Below are 19,844 nucleotides of genomic sequence, written 5' to 3'. Positions count from 1 at the left end.
TCCCGTTTGTGGTAGGCTGGGTTTCTTGGTTGGTTATGAAAAAAAGGGCATATTTTTATGTGTTTGGAATAGATTTATAAAGTCTAGCCATTTGCTCTATAATTAGGTTTTTAGAGGGCTGTTGGGAGAGGGGGCTTGTTGGTGGCGTGAGTTTGATGAGTGTACATGCAGGGAAGGCAGGCTGGCTCCTTTATTTAACACCTTCATAAATAAGGGCCCATGTCAGGCAAACAGACAGCACAGCTTCGCCTCGGTGCGGCGTTTGGCCACGGTCAGTGATGTCACACTCGTAACTCCTGTCCCCCTGTCTCGGCGGGAAGACGCACGGCCACGGGTCGGGGGGGGGTGGACTGAGCCGCGGGCGCTGACACCGAGGGAGCGAACATCCCCGGAAGGCTCAATTAACCTGTCCTTACCCTGTGGCCCCAGACCGCCGCGCCGCACTTAATTAGACCACTTGTTAAAGCGGAGAGAGGCCTTCCAGGAAGCGGGACGGGGTCACGCCTCGCCCCCGTCACCCCCCCTTCCTCTCTCTCTCTCGCCCGGTTATCATCTCCGCTCAGATCATCTCTCTTGGAGAGCGAGAGGCTTAATGAGGCGCCTGGGCCCCGGGGCCAATGCCGCCGACACCAATGCCGCCGCCGACGCCGCCGGCGCGCATGATGAGACGGGACAGGTGCATTGTTTCAGTCACGCCGCCGGACGGGCAGAGCGCCAACCTCCTGCCTTTCTCCCTATCTCTCTCTCTTTCTCTCTTTCTCTCTCATTCCCTCTCTTCATCTCCCTATCTGTCTCTCTCTCTCTCTCTCTCTCTCCCTCCCTCTCTTTCTCCCTCTCCCTGTCCCTCTCTCTCCCTCTCTTTCTCCCTCTCCCTGTCCCTCTCTCTCCCTCTCCCTCTCCCTCCCTCTCTCCCGTAATCACCTCACACCTCTCACCAGCGCTCACACCGGGGTGAGTTTCGCACCTCGACCCCGCGCCATGACAACAGGTCTCCCCCCCCCTCGCCTGTAGACACTCCCAATCAACACCTGCCGTCCCGGTCCAGGCTGGCTGCGTCACCCCTCATACCCCCCCACCCCAAACCCTCTGCTCGGGCAGGTGCCAAAGCTCCAGGTCAGCCATTTTTTAATGTTTCTCTTTTTTTCATCTTCGTGTAAGACGGCTCAGGTGGACTGCACCACGCCTGTCTGCAGCAATGTCAGCTTCACTGGTCCTTCCATGCTTATCGGAAATGGGACGGGATCGGGGTCCTGCTCCGAAGAACCCTCCTTGTGGCCTCCGCCCGGGTCCCGTGGTGTTTCCTTTTAGCGCCTCGTTAAGACCTGGGAGCCGCAGAAGTTAATTAGCTGATTATGCCGTGCCTTAATGGCTTTCGGGGGTGGCATTCCGCTCCAGGGAAAGGCACGCTCGGAACGCCTGCGCCGCGCCCGTCCCTCTCCCCGCGGGCGTGTCCAGTCCTGAGCAGCACCCCCACCCCAATTATCCGGCTCTGGCAGCCCTCTCAGCCGCTCTCCTCGCCGAGGTCAACCCGCCCGGCAAAGGTTAATCAGCGCAGCTCGGCGCGAGAGCTGACCCCACACCCCCCAGCTCCAACCCCTCGCTCCGTCTGCGAGTTTTCGCTTTTGCTTCATTAGGAGGCTGTTCGGGGAGCATGGCTGTCTCCGATCCGGAAAAGTCTTGCACCTTCGGTCCTCCCGGCCGTTTGACAGGTCCTCCTGGCCGTTCGGACCTGCCTCTGAACCACGGCTCCCTGCGTCTCTAGATGGAGATGTGTTGCCTGGCCCACACGTTCTGATAAAACGCTTCTCCTTGTTTTAGACAATGCAGGACTCCAGGGCACGATAGCACCCTCAAAACATCTGGAGCTGTTTTGTAGCCATCATTTAGGTCATTGATTCTCAATCCTGCTCCTGGGGGCCCTCTGCTCCGCACGTTTTCCATCTTTCCCTGCTCTACCTACCTGAATGAACTCATCAGTGGCACTTTTGATTAGCTGAGCACACCTGATTTAATCACTAATTTCAATCAGGTGTATTTGGAGCAAGAATAGATAGAAGATATGCAGGACAGGGGGGCTCCAGGAGTAGGACTGAGAAACACTGATTTAGGTTATTTCCACTCGTACACTGGATGTGCAGTATCATGGAGTCTTTCTCGGTCTTCACAAATGATCGCTTCAGTGACAGCGTGGATTCATGTAATATAGGGGTAAGAAGTACTGGTAAGGAGCAGGGCTCATAACCAAAAGGTTGCTAGCTCAATTCCCTGAATGTAAATTGCTCTGGGTAAGAGCCTCTGCTAAATGACAGTAATGTAATGTAATATGGAAAAAGGTGGAACATGTGAAGAGTTATGCTGGAGCTTTGTTCAGTTCATCACTATGAGTGTTGGTGATAGAGTGCAGTGGATTTGCTGGTTTGCTGTATGCCACAGGTATTCAGGTTAAATGGTTACATCGAGTGAATATATAGAAACCCAGCTGTCATCTGTAGATAATCCGTCAAAGCTTTTTGAAAGGATTCTCCAGATGAAGTTGTCCTTGCTTTCGGTAAACGTGCACACCTTATGGATATGAGTGCATTTCTCCATAGTAGTGTTAGATGGCAGCAAAAGTTGAACACTCACTTCTTGTCTAAAGACAAAGACAAAACAGGCAGTTCTCTCTTTACGAAGAATGGTTCTAACTAAATACGTGTTTTTTTTTCCTTTTGCTGAAACAGCAGCAGGAATAGTTAGGAAACAAACAGTAATTGTTTTTGTCACCTGTTTGAGAAAATTTTTAACAATGGTTTTTCTGTATGCATAAACCTTTTAAATCGGTATTGAATGACTTGGTTGCTTTCCAGTGTGAGCTGGCATTTGACAGCTGGAGGCATATTTTTGTGTTGTCATGTATATTCTATAATTTGAAGGACTCTCATATTACAATGGATTAATTACAAAAATTACAAAATTAATTACAAAAACTGCATTAGAATCCATACTTTCAGTGTGAGAACGATACAAGGTTTGACAGAAATCTTTGGAACTGTAAATTTAATGTTGGCCTCCATGAAGCTGATGCAAAACAGTCGATTTGGTTCATGTCCCCAACTCTCACTGCATAGCAACAGGAACATGAAAGCCTGTGGTTTACTGTACGATAGCATGTGTATCCGCCTCGAACTTAATTATGTTTTCTGGGAAAATTCAATAAGCCCAACTGTATGTTCATAACAGTTATGGCATTACAATCCATCAGCCAATCAAACTGTATTTGATACAGCGACCCTAAAATAATTATCACAGAGCGCTACGCAGATCGGATTTCATATGAACTATTCATGAGGCGTTCTGCAGGAGCACGCTGCAGTAGTCTTTAGTTAATATATAAACAACGTTAGACAAACATCACGTGACAGATGGCCACACACAGGCATGGAGTATGCGGAGGAGCAGTGTTTCTCAAAGCCGAGAGCGTAAAGCTTGTATATTTGTATTGTATTCAAAGGGCCATTCAGATCTCTGTCCGGGGTTGGGAGAGGACGGTGCTAGCATTATTTAATTTTAATTCCACAAGCGTCTCTCAGGAATGCCCGATTGTCACCACTCGACCCTGACAATCAGTTCAATTATAGAGGACCCCTTTGACTCCGTTCCCATATCCTGCTGGGATGTCAGACTGCTGAGTACAGCTGCACTGGTGTCTCCCAGTGGTTCACCTGTCTCCTCTGTCTGCTCTCTGTGGCCTTGTGGTTAGGGTGTCCTGCCTGCCTTCATGGGGTTGCGGATTCAGTCTCCAGCCGAACAAACCAGCCATTCCCTTTGCCTGTCTGTATAGCCTAAAGCAGTCAAATAGATCGGCCGAGGGGGGGCTTAATGCTTAATGGATAGGCTGGTGTTTAGTCCAGGATGTGAATTGGACATTAGCTGCTTCACGCCACTGAGTTCAGGATAAGCGCTGACCCTACAAGCCAGCGTGACTCTGTGTTAGAGGTGTGGCCACTCCACTCTCAGTCACCTGTGCTGAGCCTGCCACAGTTTTAATGAGTCAGAATCCTGTCAATCCCACATTTCCTGTCTAACTTACCTTGTGTAGTGAACCAGTGAAGCGGCATACAGTACACTATACTTCCCCCTCCCCCCCCCCGAAGTAACCTCGCCAAGATCCAGAGTGATTCTGTGCTGTGAGAACCATCAGATTTACGTTACCAAAAACAGGTAACTGGGCTGTTTTGAGGCTCATGTCGAGCCTCTGGATGTCTGTCCCGACAGAAGCAAACCTCTGTAGCCTGTAACACTTTGTTTGCGCGCCATGTGCCAGATGTAGCATGTGCATCTCCAGTGTAAATGCACATACCTGAAACTTAATCGGTGTCCCAGTGTGAGGGGTCTGAGGGAACCCTCCCCCGCGGTCGGGATGGGTCGGGGGGAAGGTTCTTTTGTCAGTGTGCGTTTGACAGGAACAAAAAGGGGCGCAGAGGGGCCCGCTAAGCGCCGGTCCCCAGTGGACCGGGCCTGACCGGACTGCTAATACCGGGCCATCTGAGCCCCCTCATGAATCCTGATTCACCTTGAACGTGGTCACTGCTGTGCCCTGACCTTGGCTTTGATCCACAGAGAGACGTGACCCTCAATTCCCTGCCGGCCTCCCTGCCATCTGGACAGCAGAGACACCCCCCCCCCCCCCCCCCCCCCAAATAATTCAGCCAGGACGGGGGGGGGGCGACACACACACTCACTTTGCAACCAATTCTGCAGTTTTTTTTTTTTTTTGGTTTGCTTGTTTTTTGGGGTGAGTCAGGATTATTTAACTTTTCAGATGTCTGTAATGGCAGCCTTAAAGACATCCCCCGCGTTCTCTTTGAGTGACCCATGCAGTCTCAGAGGTCACCGGCGCCCCGAGATTTCCGCTTCCCGGCGGGCTAATTCCTGGGTCTTGCACCCGCAACACTGTAGGTGGCTGAAAGCAGGGACCGTTGTCTTTTAAATCCCTTTGGAAAATGCAGAAGAGTTTCCATTTTGAGCCTGTTTTGAGTTCTCTTCTTTCGGGAGGCCGGCATTGTGTTTTTGTGTTGTGCATCTGTTCCGTTCACAAAAGCGTGACCTGTGTTTCAGGAGGGTCAGAGCCCGATTTTGGCGGTGCGGGCCGTCCTACTTCTGTACAGAACGAAGGCCTCCTGGCCCGTGGTTTTTGTTCGGCTTCTCCACGCGTGGCAGAAATTTCGGTTGGAGGGTGGAGACAGGTGTACTTCTAGCGGTTTTCACAGAAGTTTCAGAAAGTTTCAGAGCCGCCGATGCCTGCTTTTTGGAAATCCCCAAGCAGGGCCATGCATCTCAGCTGTAAAATGAGACTTTTTCAGTTAATTGCATCATGGGAGACTTTTGTTTCTGTGGTATATGGGAATAGCAGATTTTTTTTTGTCGTCTCTCTGCCGTTCAGTCGCCCAAAGTCCACCGTATATCAAATATCAGTTGTATATTATTGGAAAGGACCAGTATAGACCAGTATGTTGTCTTCTGAAATAGAACAATCATGATTTTTTTTTTCTGTATTCATCCATAGCAAGAAGAGGATTTACATGTGTAATGTCTCAGCTTAACCCTACTTTTTTCACATTTGAAATAACCGGAAACCAATTTCATTCCAGAGATTTGACTGAAACTTCTGAAGTTTGAATGAAGTTTCTTTTGCGGAAACGCAACCTTCTTTGTTTTTTGACACCAGCCCACACTGTTTGCCTTTCAGCAAGCACCAACACACACAACAATGTCCTACTGCTTCCACCATAAGCCATAACTGATCGCAGGATGAGGCCCTACTCAGCTGGTTTTTTTCAGCCTCTTACAGGGTCAGTGAATCATGGGTATTATTCCCTAAACACACAGGGCAGTTGCGGACTACTGCCTGAAACTCTGTCCCACTGAATCTGTGCTGGTTTTGTGGGATTTGGTCTGTTTTCCTGTAAAAATGTGATTTTTTAAAATTATTATGTGCTCTGCTGTTTCTGTCTGTGTCTGTCCAAGGCCCACGGGCGTCACTTGGGAATCTTACAGGGTCGTTGAATTATGAGCCTTATTACTTAAACGAACAGAGCAGAGCAGTCTCAAACCTCTGTCCGAAAGTCGGTCCCGCTCCGTTTCTGTGTCAGTGTGGGCACAGCATCGCCGGTGCAGCTGACGGCTCGGTGCCTGATTCAGGAAAACACGTTGTGCAATGCGTGCGGTAATTGGGAGAAAGAGGGACAGAGAAGGAGAGAGGGGGACAGAGAAACAGGGACAGAGAAACAGGGACAGAGAGGGAGAAAGGGGGACAGAGAGAGGGGGAGAGAGGGAGAGAGGGGACAGAGAGAGGGGGAGAGAGAGGGGGAGAGAGAGGGGGAGAGGGGGAGAGAGGGAGAGAGAGGGGGAGTGAGGGAGAGAGGGAGAGAGGGGACAGAGAGAGGCAGAGAGAGGGAGAAAGGGGGACAGAGAGGGAGAGAGGGGAGAGGGGGAGAGAGGGAGAGAGGGGACAGAGAGAGGGGGAGAGAGGGAGAGAGACGGGGAGAGAGGGCACAGTGCTAAAAAGCAGCAGATGCCGCAGGCGAGCCCTGACATCAGTGGGGGCCCCGCATTAATGTAACAGTCAGCCGGGTGTGGCCGATTGGTCAGAGCGGGCCCGGCGATGCAGGAGGCAGCGGGGGCGGGGGGAGGGGGGCGGGGCGGGGCCGGGCAGGCGGAGTGCTGGCGGCATCAGAGGGACAGCGGACTCCTCAGCTGGAGTCAATATTTGTTGAAGGAATCTCAATAACAGCCATGGAGGAGTCATCTGCATCTCTGATAATGGACAGCCATATGGCTCTGTTGACGCAGCGGGATGTGGGCTGGTCTCTCTGTGTGTTTGCGGCTGCTTCCCTCACAGAGGGCCTCTGACGCTGCTTACAGCGGCGGGTAGCGCTATATACAGCTACCTGCGGGAGGCATCGCTCTCCCTCTCCCCTCTCGCACCAGGAGCCGCCGCCAGCCCGCAGTAACCTTCCTCTCCGCTAATACCCGCCGTACCCGCCAAAGTGACCTGCTGTTGTGATGTGACCCTCGTCGCCATGGCAGCAAAGCCTGGGATGTACTTTTTGGTGTCCTGATTGAGCTTATAAAGTCCAGAGCAGGGAAATAATGAAATTGTAACAGGAGTGACCTGTGCGCGAACCTGCCGGGTAGAGAGACGGGCCCTTCAGCTCCTGCTTGCTCCCGCAGTTGCCCTCTCTTTGACGCTGCTTCGGTGCAGTGTGGCCATTAGCATCAATTAGCCTTGGAGTGTGCCTGCTTTTATTAAATGCATAGAAGGGCGTGATTCATCGTGTTTTTCACGCTTGCATGCACACGTGTGTGCCTGCGTCTTTGTGTGTGCATGTGCCTGGACACGTGGGTGTGAATGCACACACATTTATGCCTGTGTGCATAAGTATTTGAGTGCGAGTGTGTATGTGTGTGTGTGTGTGTGTATTTGTGTGTGTGTGTTTTTTCTTTGTACTCTAGCACGTCATACCCCAGGGTCCATACCTCTGTCCCCTGGCAAAGGGAGGTTAGGTTCCATCAAGTTTGGGTCCCCAGTAAGGTTTCTGTGACCTCAAAGGGACTCTCGCCTGTCCCCCTCCCTCACCCCCGTGGGGAGTTGGCGGGCGGAGAGGGCGGGGCCTCTCTCTGTGCACTGGCCTCCTGCAGGCCCGCGCCGCGGCCTCCTCCTCCCACACGCAGGCCTGCAGGCTCAGGTGCTCCGTGGGCCCTGATTTAGACGGCCCCCTTTGAGCAATTTGTCATGCCCGCCCCGCCCCGCCTGTGCCAGCCCCCGGAGTCGCCGCACGTGTTCGCCAGACGCCCGCGCGGAGCCGGACGGGGCAGGCGGCCCCTGGCAGCGGCTCCGGAGACACGGATGGCAACGGCAGGTCCCCGCGGGGCAGGAGGGAGGGAGAGCGCGCCCCCCACCCCACCCTTCTGAATCAGGAGGAGCCCGGCGGCCAATCCATCAGGGTGTAGTCATCGCAAATTCAGGCCTCAGACAGACAAGGGCAGGCCAAGCCAGTGCTGAGCGCTACAGCAACCACCGCTACAGCAACCACAAAGGGGGCAGGGGAGGGGTGGGGCCAGGGAAAGGGGGGCAGGGCAAGGGTCCGTTTGCTGGGATTTGGCCCGTTTTCCTGTAAAGCTTTGATTTTTTTTTTTATTATTATTAGCTCTGCTGTTTGTGTCAGTGTCTGAGAGCACAGTTTATAAGTGGCTTTATAAATGCCCATCCTGAAGAGGAAAACAGGAGATGACGGAGCGGCTCGCTCGGGTTTGTGGCTCTCGCCCTTTTCAAACGCAGCCACTGGAAAAGCATCTCTCCTCAGTGTAGCCAGAAAAGCCTGAGCTGTGACCCTGAACTTTGTGTCTGAAGTTTTTAAATTGTGTCTGATTTTGGCTGTGTTAGTTCTGTTAGGTTTGATTATTAACTTAGCAGCATCAATTAAACTTTTATATCTTTTAGGTAATTGCCCTTTTTTTATCCTCCTCCTCCTCCTTTTCTCTGTCGCTGGCTGAAAGTAGCTGGCTTCCACTGGACCTCTGAAGGGGGTCCCAGATTAAAGCTGCTGCCATCCTGAATTTCTAATGCCTTCAATTTTCCCCCTGACGGGCCAGAGAAGCGGCGCGGAGTGAAGAGGGCTTCTGCCTCGCCTCGGGGGGGTCCCGTTAGAGAGCCGGGGACGGGGGGGGGCAGGGGGGACAGTGTCACGCCTCTGAGTTTCTTGGTGACTGGGTTTTCTTATTTCCCGCTGGGTGGTGAGGACGATTAGGGCAGAGTCCGTGGACCGTACCTGCCAGTGTGATGCCGGCGTGATGCCGACGCCCCCGTGCTCTGACGTCACAGCTGTAGGTGGAGTCTCGTTCGGTCTCGATGATGACGTGATGTTTTATTCCCTGTGTTTCTGGGTGACTGCTGAGGCTGTGTTTGAGATGCTCTCCCGCTCCCCTCCGATGCTTCCTTAACCCCCGGCCGCACAGCTACGAAGAGCGGGCGCTGTACCTGGAGGCCATCGTCCAGAACCACAGGGAGGTCATGACCTTTGAGGATTTCGCAGCCCAGGTCTTCTCCCCCTCACCGACTTACTACCCCCCCAGCGGGACAGGTGAGAGAAAGCCTTCCTCCTGTTCCACACCCATCTCCATCCTTCAGCGACACACCTGTCTGCAACCTCTAATACATCCTCCAGCCATATAACTGTCTCCACCCTGCAGCTATATACCTGTCTCACATCCTCCAGCGCCACGTCCACCTCCCCCCTCTGAAGCTGTCAGTCTCCACCTTCCAGTTCTACACCCATCTCCACGCTACTGTGCTACCCGATCCTCCGGTCTCCCTCCTCTTTTCTCCCTTCTTCATCTCCACACCAGAGCGTTCACGTCCACTGGCATTGAACAGAAGGGTCTTTAGCTTAGAGCTTCTTTCTCTCTCTCCTTCCTGTCATTTTTGGCTCTGTGTGAACCGTTCTTGTGCTGCCCTTTTGACACCAGGAACCCACGAGTTAAACAGACAGTCTCCCGGAAACGCGCTGCTATTGGCCGGACGGTACGCCCCGACCCGCTCTCTCCACGCCCGCGTTTTTATTTCACAGCGACGGAACTGCATTAAGGCTCGCTTATCGGAAAAACAAGCCCCCGTCACAGAGCAACACCGTGCCCAACGGCCAGGGTAGATTACGCTGCTAGGATACCGGCATCAGGAGTTAATGCCGTCGAAACAGCGAGAGAGGCCTCGTTGGCCGTGAAGTCCAGTTGGACGAGGAGTTTCTCCTGGTGTGCAGTGCTTTATTCTCCTTCGTGTCACTTTTTTTCCCGTTTTCTGGTCCTACAAGAGCGGCAAACGCGGTAGGATGTAAACGTGTCCTGTTGACTACAGTACTTATGAAGTATTCAGTAAACATTACGAGGCCTCGCGAGTCCTGCTACGGTAATAGAGACCTGACTGTTTAGGCAGTTTGAAAAGACTAAAACAAAGAAAAATGAGTGTTCTAGTGTGGTGTTGGGTTGCTCTGGTGTGTGGCATGGTCAACCTGGACTCCTTCCCTGCTCCCCTTCCTGTACCCAGGATAAGCAGTGTCAAACATCTGTTTGATTTCCCTCGACAAGCTGACCCAACAAACAAGTGTCTGACATCAAAGCCAGAGAAACGGCAGCGAGAAATTAAATTCGCTATTTAATCGCTCGCAAATAAAGTCAGGCGTGCGTCACCGCTTAGCGCTGCTGGCCTCGGTCCATGCTCCACAGGCAGCTTCGTCTAAAGATAAGAAGGAGGTGCAAGGATGCGCACACGTGAGTGTGTGTGTCTGTTTGTGACTGTGTGTGACTCTGCACGCATGAGTGTGTGTGCACAAATGAGTGCATCTGTGTTGGTGTGTTCACATGTGTGAGTGAGAGAGTGTGTGTTCATGTGTGAGTGTTTGAGAGAGTGTGTGTTCATGTGTGAGTGTTTGAGAGAGTGTGAGTGTGAGTGTGAGTGTGAGTGTGAGTGTGAGTGTGAGTGTGAGTGTGAGTGTGTGTGTGTGTGTGAGTGTGAGTGTGAGTGTGTGAGTGTGAGTGTGAGTGTGTGAGTGTGAGTGTGTCTGTGTGTGTGTGTGTGTGTGTGTGTGTGTGTGTGTGTGTGTGTGTGTGTGTGTTTGTGTGTGTGTGTGTTTGTGAGTGTGTGTGTTTGTGTGTGTGAGGGTGTGTGTGTGTCTGTGTGTGTGTTTGAGTGTGTGTGTGTGTGTGAGTGTGTGTGTGTGTGTGTGTGTGTGTGGACATGCACATGCCTCCTTTTTGTGCAGATCTGTTGGAGCAGCTTGCAGCAGGCAGAGCAGATAAGCAGGCTGTCAGCAGCAGAGGGGAGCCAGGCCTATTTACATAATTATGCCCCTGTTTCCCGGAGAGGCGTTGAGAAACACTACTCTGACCTCTATTGACCTTCCATGAACCAGAATGCTAAGCAACCCGGGGACAGAGAGGGAGGAAAAAAAGCTGGTAATTACCAAGAGCTGCGGTATTCATCTCCTCTCTCGCCGCTGTGTGTTATTTCCGTGCGCGGCGCGACGGTGCGTCGGATTCTTTTGTAGCCGGGCGGAGGGAGACGGCCGGCGTGGTGAATGGGCCGTCTTCGCCGTGATTATCCGGGCCCGGGAGGTTATTCCGGCCCGGGGAATAAACATTTCTTTTTGTTGTCCCTAAATGGCAGATTTGTTTCACAGCAAGCCTCTCCGGCGCTGTATATGAAAGTGTTCATAACATAATCGAGATTTAATGCACGCGGCCTCTCGCGGTTCATTGGAAATTCGTTTTGAACAGCTTTTTTATTATCTGGGACCGCGCATCTGTGAATAGATTTACAAACATTACGGCAGGCACATTGTGTACTGCAGCGCTCGGAGGAGGCGCTCGGAGGAGGCGCTCGGAGGAGGTGCTCGGAGGAGACGCTCAAAGGAGGTGCCGGCTTTTGTCTGCTGCCTATTTGGATTCTGTTGTCACTCAGAGCCGTTTGGGGCCCGCAGCCGAGAGGCTCAGTGCGGTTAGAGGGGTCCACACAGCGACCGCGTGAAGACTTCTGCCTGTGATTTTCCAAATAAGAGAGTGGTTAACACATGCAGGCTCACTCACACACCCACACCACACACACTCACACACACACACACAAACACACACACGCGCACACACACACAAACACACACACACCACATACACACCACATACACACACAAATACACTCAAACACACACATACACACATGCGCACACACACACATACACACACACATCTCTTGTGACTGTTTGCTTCAGCTCTGAGAGATGTGCCACAGCTTTAAATGGGAAATATTTCAATAACATAACTTTTATTTTATTTTATTATCCAAACCTGTACAGCCATGTTTGTGTCTGGCCTTTTATCGGTTATTAATATGTAGTTTTTTTGTTTTTGCTTTTGTATTGTGGCAGAAAATTTATATAGTTCATATATTGTTATATATGTCATATATATATACATATTGTTCATATATTTTGTTTATATCTCACCATCGATGTTGAGTAGTTTCAGCACAAAGGCCATTTGAACTACTTGAGAGGTGTCAGGAGCTCCTCTATCAGGTGAATGAAAGGTTCAGAGCAGGAGCCTGTCACTTCCTCGCAGTACTGGCTGAGCTGTGATTCAGAAAGCCTGTTTACATGCAGAGGGCCGATACTGTGATACTGTGGGGCACCTTTCTCTCCAAACGGCCTCACTCAGGGGCTGTACCAACCCAACAAACACAGTCACTCACTCCATGGGTATTGCTTGACTACAAATAGCAGTGAATTCATTCCATTCGTCTTCCAGGTCTTTGATGCTCTGAGGTTTGATGTGTTGTTGTGTTACTAATCATTGCCTGCTTTATGGGAAACTAAGCTCTTCCTTATGTGTTAATGTGCCTGTAATTGAAAGTGCTGTTGCAGTAAGCGTGTCCTCTGACATTGTGTTTCCTGTTTATAATGTATGCCTGGTTCACACTGTCAGTCAGTCTCAGGCAGCCCTGCCTCCCGGGCCACGCTACCGGACGCCTGATTGGTGCTTGGTCTGTGGCTTCCTGCTCCGCTGCAGGCATTTTGTCCTCTCCTCTTCTCGTTCTCTGCTCTGTTCTGTGTCCTGTCTGTCCATCGCTGCCCGTTTCATCCGCCTGCTAACATTTCATTCACCACAGCGTCCAGGCGTTGGCCGGGGATGTTTTGGGACGTGGAGTACCCGAGTTTCAAGTTCCATTGTAAGCCTCTTGCCCGTTTCCTCGACTAGGCATGTGTCCCTCCCGCCCTCGACCCGACCCGCCTCTCTGACCTCTGACCTCTGACCTCTGACCTCACCCCACTCTGTCCCGCATGAGCCCACAGCTGTCCGATGCCTCACGGAGCGAAGCGTGGAGTTTGTGCGGCTTGTGTGTCACATGCATCACCTGTGTCCGGTGCTCCTGTCACTTTTTTTTTTACATTACGTTTCCTTTCGGTGTTGTGTTTTGTTCAGGTCAGGTGCGGACTGCAGGAGAGACTGTGTGCTGAAATGCCAAGCGCTTGCTTTGTGTGCTCATGTTTATTCATGAGCGTAACCCATAGAGGTGGGTGTTGCTCACCCACAGAAACAGTAGATGAAGGTAGGAGATGGAGGGGGAGAGAGTATGTGTTCGTGACCATGTGTGCTTGTTAATGTATGAATGAGTGTGTGTTTTCATGAGTGAATGTGTGTGTGTGTGTGTTTTGAAGAGTGGACAGGCAAGCGAGCACATGTGAGTGATTGAATGCAAGTCACACCAGTGGACAGGACTGTGTGCGCCCCACGTGTTGAGAAGGACCCCCCCCCCCAGTGCATGCTGGTCAAGCCCCCTCAGTAACAGGCAGGCACCTCCCAGCACTCCGGAGAGCAGCTCGGCCTCACCGCTCAGCCGCTGTCCTGCCTCTCCTCCTCCTCGTGTGTTTGACCTTTATGGGGTTATTAGAAATGGCAGCAGTGTGTTTGCCAGACAGAAAGCTTGAGCAGACGGCCTGGGTACATCCGTATCCAGCCCTTTGCAGAGGAGGGCCCCAGCACACTGCTGTTTCCACACAGCGAAACCGGCCAGTCGTTTTGGCCAGCAATGTCTAGTGTTAACGCGTAAGGGCTTGTAACCGAGAGGTTGCCGGTTTGATTCCCCGCCAGAGCATTGCGGCTGTACCCTTTGGAAAGGTACGTCATCCAAAATTGCCTCAGTAAATATCCAGCTGTATAAATGGATAATGCGTGAAATGTAACCTAAGTAAGTCACCCTGAATAACCGTGTCTGCTAAATGACAATGATGTTATGTGATATTTGTGTGTCCAGGAGGCTGTGTAGGAACCTCCACAGCTCACTGCAGCGAAGGCGTGGCAGAGGAAGCAGAAACCGCCCTACATCTCTGTGCCTTTGGAGGAATTTAACAGTCAGCGTGTTTCTCCAGGCACAAGAACCGCTAGTCAAAACCACCGCTAGTCATTACCCCGGGCCATCAGAGCGGCTGTTTAATGGCCGCGGGAATGGCGGTATGAGTGAATCTTTAGAGGCTGATGGGTGCTTTTCGTGGGCTGCGGTGTGGAAGATGGTAAAGCCACAGCCTACAGGATGCCTTCATTTAGCGGCCAGCGCTAAAGTAAGCGGTTGCTAAGAGCTTGTGGGGGAACAGTAATTTTGTGAAAGGTGTGGGGGGGGGGCTCTATTTTGAGCGCGCATTAACCTTTAGCCACGCGATGATGGCGTTTTGAGCGACAGTTTTCCCCGCGTTCCCTGGCGTAGCCACGGAGCAGAGACCCGCCGTCAGCGGCGGCGGTGACACTTTCACTCGCAGGCGTGTGAGAAAGGCGCGCTGAAGCGATTACGGCTTTGTTTGAGCCGCATTACTGGAAGGGAGATCTGTATCAGAGCCACCTGTGCTGCCCGCTCTGCCCAGCATCGCGGACCATCTGTGCAGCTCGGGAAACACCCGCGCCGTTCGTGGATTTCCACAGGTCCTGACCTCCCTCTCTGTATCTGCTCCAAACGGCGCCATGCTAACGCTGAAGTTCTTACAAACATTTCGCACGTTACATGGGTTAATTGTGTTAGATTTTAAATACACATATGGGTATAGCGTAGATAACATCAGATGTACTTTTTTTTGTGTGTCGGGCACAAATCGCCCTCATGCAAGGCCATTATTGGTTCAGCTGGGTATTCGTGGATCTCAGGAGCTCTTGCCCAGTGAGTGGGGTCAGTGTCCTGTACACTTAAATTGCACCGTTGTTTGTTCCTGTGCTGCTGGTGGAGAGTAGAGTCTCCTGCCCCTCCCACACCAGCCAGGGTACTTTCCACATTCTCAGTGCAGGACTTGAGTGGTAACCATGGGACACCAACTGACGGACTGACCGGCGAGAGAGAAAATTAGTGTTAAGCCTCTGTGGGTACACCCAGTTCCCCCACAGCCCCCTCCTCTGCCCAGTGAGCACAGTAATGCCACACCCCCCTCACCTCGATGCCCCACCCTTGTGATTCAGCCACACCCCAGTGGTTCAGCTCCGCCCTCGTGGCTCAGCTCCGCCCGCATGGTTCAGCTCCGCCCTTGTGGCGCGGCTCCGCCCTCGTGGCTCAGCTCCGCCCGCATGGTTCAGCTCCACCCGCATGGTTCAGCTCCGCCCTCGTGGCTCAGCTCCGCCCTCGTGGCTCAGCTCCGCCCTTGTGGCTCGGCTCCGCCCTTGTGGCTCAGCTCCGCCCTCGTGGCTCAGCTCCGCCCTCATGGTTTGGCTCCGCCCTCGTGGCTCAGCTCCGCCCGCATGGTTCAGCTCCGCCCGCGTGGCTCAGCTCCGCCCTCGTGGCTCAGCTCCGCCCGCATGGTTCGGCTCCGCCCCTACCCCCAGCTCCGTGGAGCGGCGAAGCTTGGCTTAGATATAGAGCAGGCAGACAGAGCGGCTCCCTGAAGCCTCCGGGAGGAGCGCTCCTCAGGTCCTCTGAGGATGTCACAACAAGCTTTCCCAGCATCCCTACAGCTGTGGAGACGACCCACGCACATGCAGATGCACACATCGGCTTTTTAATGTAGAGATCTGAGATTTTTAACACAGTGTTCCACAGCCTTCTCCTAGCTGTACCCAGCAGTATAGGATTAACTGCTTCTCTCTCTCTCTTGCTGTCTGATGCAGTTTGCCATAACACTACAAGGTTACTCAGGGCCTCTGAAACTAATCACTACTGAGACTAACTCACAAGAGGAATTCCTGCCAGTTCAATCGAATCAGTCAAAAGCATTACACAGCTGGTGGAGTCTGGGGTATAAAGGATTTACTTACTTTCCTGCCTTCTTTTTTGTTGTTGTTGCTGTTGTTGTTCCAAGTTGACTCCAAAATCCTTAAAATATGTCACACCCCTGTCTTTGTTTTTGGGGGTTTTTTGTTCTTAATTTCACTGTGCACTTATTTGATTTTTCTCAGCTGTGACACTGACTAACCCCGCCTCCTCCACGAGCTGTTTCAGCTGCTCCCTCACGGTGCGAGGCCCCGGAATGAGGCCTCGCACCTCTCCCAGGGTGTGCTGGCCCCCGAGTCTTACACCATGCTCTCCGTTCTGTTTCCTTTCTTCTAGATTAAAATATGTAAAAAGGTCTGATTACAGTAATTAACAAAGGTAAGCCCCGCCCGGAATCCTGTGTGCCACACCAAGGCCACGCCCCCTTGCTCGTCTATTTTTTTTTTTTTTTTTTGAAACTAACAAGCTTTGTGTACTGACTGCTTTTTTCAAGGAAATGATACTGTGAGGGTTTCTATTTAGCCAGGCTGATAATTGAAAATGGAGCACTGCTGGTACAAGTGTCGCGGACAATTAACACCTGACTAAGTAGCAGCATGAACAATCCGGGGGTACTAATAGCGTCTCTCTCCTGCTGCATGTCTCGGCTTTAACTCCGAAGCAAGCCCCCCCCCCCCCCTTTTTTTTTTTCCTCTCCTCGCTCCTCTCTTTTTTTTCCCCTTTTTTCTTTTTTTTTTTTTTTTCTTCCATGCGTGCCTGTTTCGCCTTGGGCAGAATCTGACACTAACACCTGCCGTACTGGAAAATGTCTTTGTCATTTAAGCTTTGTTTGAACTGCTGCGGGGAGCCAATGGGAATGAAGTCCGCGTAGTTTTTTCCCCGCTTTCTTTGCCTAAGCATGGCGAGCGAGCGTCTTGAAATGGCACAGATAAGGGGCAGCACGTGCCGCAATGTGCTCCCCACTCAGCTTGGCTTAATAAGTCCCCTGTTTGGTTTCTTTTTTTGTGGGGTTGGGGTGGGGGTGGGGGTGGTGTTTGGGGGGTTGGGGGGGGGGGGGGGGTCGCAGGGTGGGCAGGGAGGGGTGGAGGGATCTGTGAGTGGAACAGCTGGGGGAGGGAGGGCAGACAAAAGGAAAGAAAAGCTGAGTGACAGGAACCTGGAGGAGCGAGGGCGGGGCCAGGGTCCACGCGGCAGGTGTGACCTCCGCGGCTTGTTTGTCTGGGCGATCTCCAGGGGCTGAACGAACAAGGGAGCAATGGGGAGGGGCTGACCAAATATCAGGACTCTTCAGGGGAGACGCGGCGCCTTCCCCATCACCATGGCGCTGTGCGAACACTCGCCCCGCCTGCCTCACAGCTACACGGTTCAGCTGCCAATTCAGACGAAAAACACATTTTAACAAAAATATTAACGGTATGTTTTTCCATTGTTTTGCTCTGGAGGCAAACCTTCCATAGGCCAAACAGAGAGGGGAAGGCCTTCTAAGGCTGCATTGTAGAGTGTTTTTAATTCATTTTGATTTCACAGGGTTTTTTTTACGGGACACCACTATGACATTTCTGAAAAAGCTAGATATTTTTTAACAAAATGAAAAAGGGGAAGTCATTACTAGCACCTTATGGTGTTCCTATGGTGTTATTATTACCCAAATAATTATAACACTTTTTTAAGAAAAATAATTTGTTTGACATTTACAGCGGCCTGAAACGAGAAAAGCCGTTAGCAGTCGGCGTCAAGTTGGCCAGGTCTTAAACTGCCTCGATGCCTCGGCACAATTCATCAGTGTTTATGTCCTGAATACGTGTTAGTTGCATGCAGACATTTATTCTTAGACTGGTAAATTGAGGTCCTTTCACCTCTCAGCTGACCTTGACCATACAGCCATATGGCAACAAACAGAAAGGAGCTGAATAGCACAGTCACTCCCCTCCGCTAAATTAGCATTAGCACTCCCAAAGCCTCTCTCCACCAGCTCCTACTGCGGCCACCATACAGTTCAACCCAGTTCATCTTTTGGGGCTTTTTTTCCGTGCAGCGGGGGCAGTTTGGACTTCCTCCTCAAGTACACAAAGCTCACTGCCCCCAGATCAGTTTTAAGATGCACCACAAGTAGAGCACGGGCCCGTCAGGGCTAAGTTAGGTGCAGGCCTTTTGTTGCGTAGTGGGGCCTCCAGTCCCTGTCAGTCACAGTAGAAGTGGGCGGGGCTGGTGGGGTGGGAGGGGCCAGAGGGGAGGCGGAGCATCGGAATGCATCAGATTGGGGTGGCTTGCGGAATGCTGGCAGTGGATGTGGAGGTACCTGCAGGAGTACCTGTGCCTAGAGGCGTTCAGGTGGAGGGTTCATGTACAGTCCCACTGCGAATGCTTGGGGTAAAGACCCCACCGCCCCCCCCCACCCCCCCCCTCCGAACTGATGTCAGCAGTGGTGGTGTCCACTCAGTGCATGTTACTTTGACCATCTGCTGTTCCTTTTAGATGGAGGAACTTGAGAAGCCGCACAAAAAAAAAACAAAGACAAAGAAAGAAAGCTACCAGATGCCATCTTCACAAAGCAGATAGCATGTTTAAAAGGAAGGCAGCATTAAGACGGAGAGCTCCGCCGCGCGTTTGGCTTGATGAGGAGATTTCACCGCTCGCCGCTGCTTGCAGCCTGCAGCCTTTAACTTTCGTGTTGTTTTGTTTGTTGTTGATTTTTTTAAGACGGACTTATCTTCAGAAGTGTCTTCTTGCCATGGCGTCCTTGTTAGTTGGTAACTGAACACACTTTTTTATTTGCTGAAAGCTTTGCAATATTGGATCATGGCATATTAGAGATTAAATCATCAAGTTAATCTGTCCATTCTTTCTTCGAAATCCTTTTTTCAGTCTTACATTGTCAAACATAATAATTCACATTAAAGGAAACTTTACACCAGGCATGTCCCCGTAACTGTTTATTCGTTATTTTATTTTCCAGTACACGCAAGCCTGAATAGGATACACGCTGACATTGAGTGTGGGGGAAAAATGTTATATTTTTCTCTACGAGCTTGTCAGCTGTCCGCTATCTGTGCCGAGGCCGGAGCATGCGGTCAGTCCGTGTGCAGCTGAATGCGCGCAGCTTGAGCCGCTCGCTGACCGCTATCTTTCAGCGTGGGGTGCGCCTGGCTGCGCCGTGAGCAGCGCGATGCGAGCGGGTAGCCGCGTTAGAAACGGAGTGCGGAGAAAAATGCGATGAGGGAAGAGTGAGGTCCCGGGTGGGGAGGGGGGGCGCCGTGACAGCGCCATGCCTGACGCCGGTCCTCTCTCCCACCCTCCCCCCCTCCCTCCCCTCCTGTCCCCTCCTGTCCCCAGGCTCCCTCAGCGGCAGCACGAGCGCCGAGCTCAGCGTTGCCGTGGGAACGGACTCCGCCGACCAGGTCTCCCCGACGATGCCGCGTGCCACGAAGAACCGAGTTTCCGGAAAACTCCGCCGTTCAGCCAGCGCCATAAGCAAGTCCTCCAACTGAGCTCTCCCCCGTCTGTTTTTTAATCTTTATTTTCATTTTTTTAATGTACATGTCGTGTTCAGCTCTTAACTTCGCAAGATTGTTTTAAAACCTCATACCCCTCATGACTGCAATGTTATGTTCTGTGTTTTTTTTTTTTGTTTGTTTCGTTTTTCAAATATTACTGGGCAAACACTGGCAATGTTTAAGTTAAAAAAATCTATATATATCGTAATTAATTCAGTACATTTCCGATTGCGTTGTTGAATTGTATTTTTGTTCATTTAGATATGTGACACTGTGAGTTTTATGTTTATTGAATTTAGGAACATTCTAATTCCAATTCAGAATGGTTGGGAAAACTTGTGAATTTTGACTTGCAGTTTTGCTTCACTAAATGATAAGTTGGAAATACTAGTCCAATAATTATTCAGGGAACTGAGTAAAATATTTAATGATTGAATTATGAAGTTGTAATAAATATTTGTGATGTTTCTGAATGTGGCAAAGACATGATTTACAGTGGTTTCCAAATCATAGTGGCAGGCTGGTACCAGCTGTTGAGAGCGTCTGTGTTGTTGTAGAGAGTGGGATTTGACAGCTGTTGG

At 51.4% G+C, this 19,844-nt stretch overlaps 1 protein-coding gene across 1 annotated transcript in view; it reads left to right on the top strand.

Annotated features, from left to right (window-relative positions):
• ralgapa2 (Ral GTPase activating protein catalytic subunit alpha 2) overlaps positions 1 to 19,420 on the top strand; it is a 140,980-nt gene extending 121,560 nt beyond the window's left edge. Inside the window, exons 38-39 of the mRNA XM_036541827.1 lie at positions 8,998 to 9,122; positions 19,103 to 19,420. Of these exons, the coding sequence (XP_036397720.1) occupies positions 8,998 to 9,122; positions 19,103 to 19,257 (280 nt within the window). The 3' untranslated portion in view covers positions 19,258 to 19,420. The remainder of the gene's footprint in view (positions 1 to 8,997; positions 9,123 to 19,102) is intronic.
• The last annotated feature ends 424 nt before the right edge of the window (positions 19,421 to 19,844 follow it).

The sequence above is a fragment of the Megalops cyprinoides genome, chromosome 12 (genome assembly GCF_013368585.1).
Source record: "Megalops cyprinoides isolate fMegCyp1 chromosome 12, fMegCyp1.pri, whole genome shotgun sequence".
Classification (NCBI taxonomy): domain Eukaryota; kingdom Metazoa; phylum Chordata; class Actinopteri; order Elopiformes; family Megalopidae; genus Megalops; species Megalops cyprinoides.
Note: the sequence above shows the minus strand (reverse complement) of the source record. Positions and strands in the feature narration are given on the sequence as shown.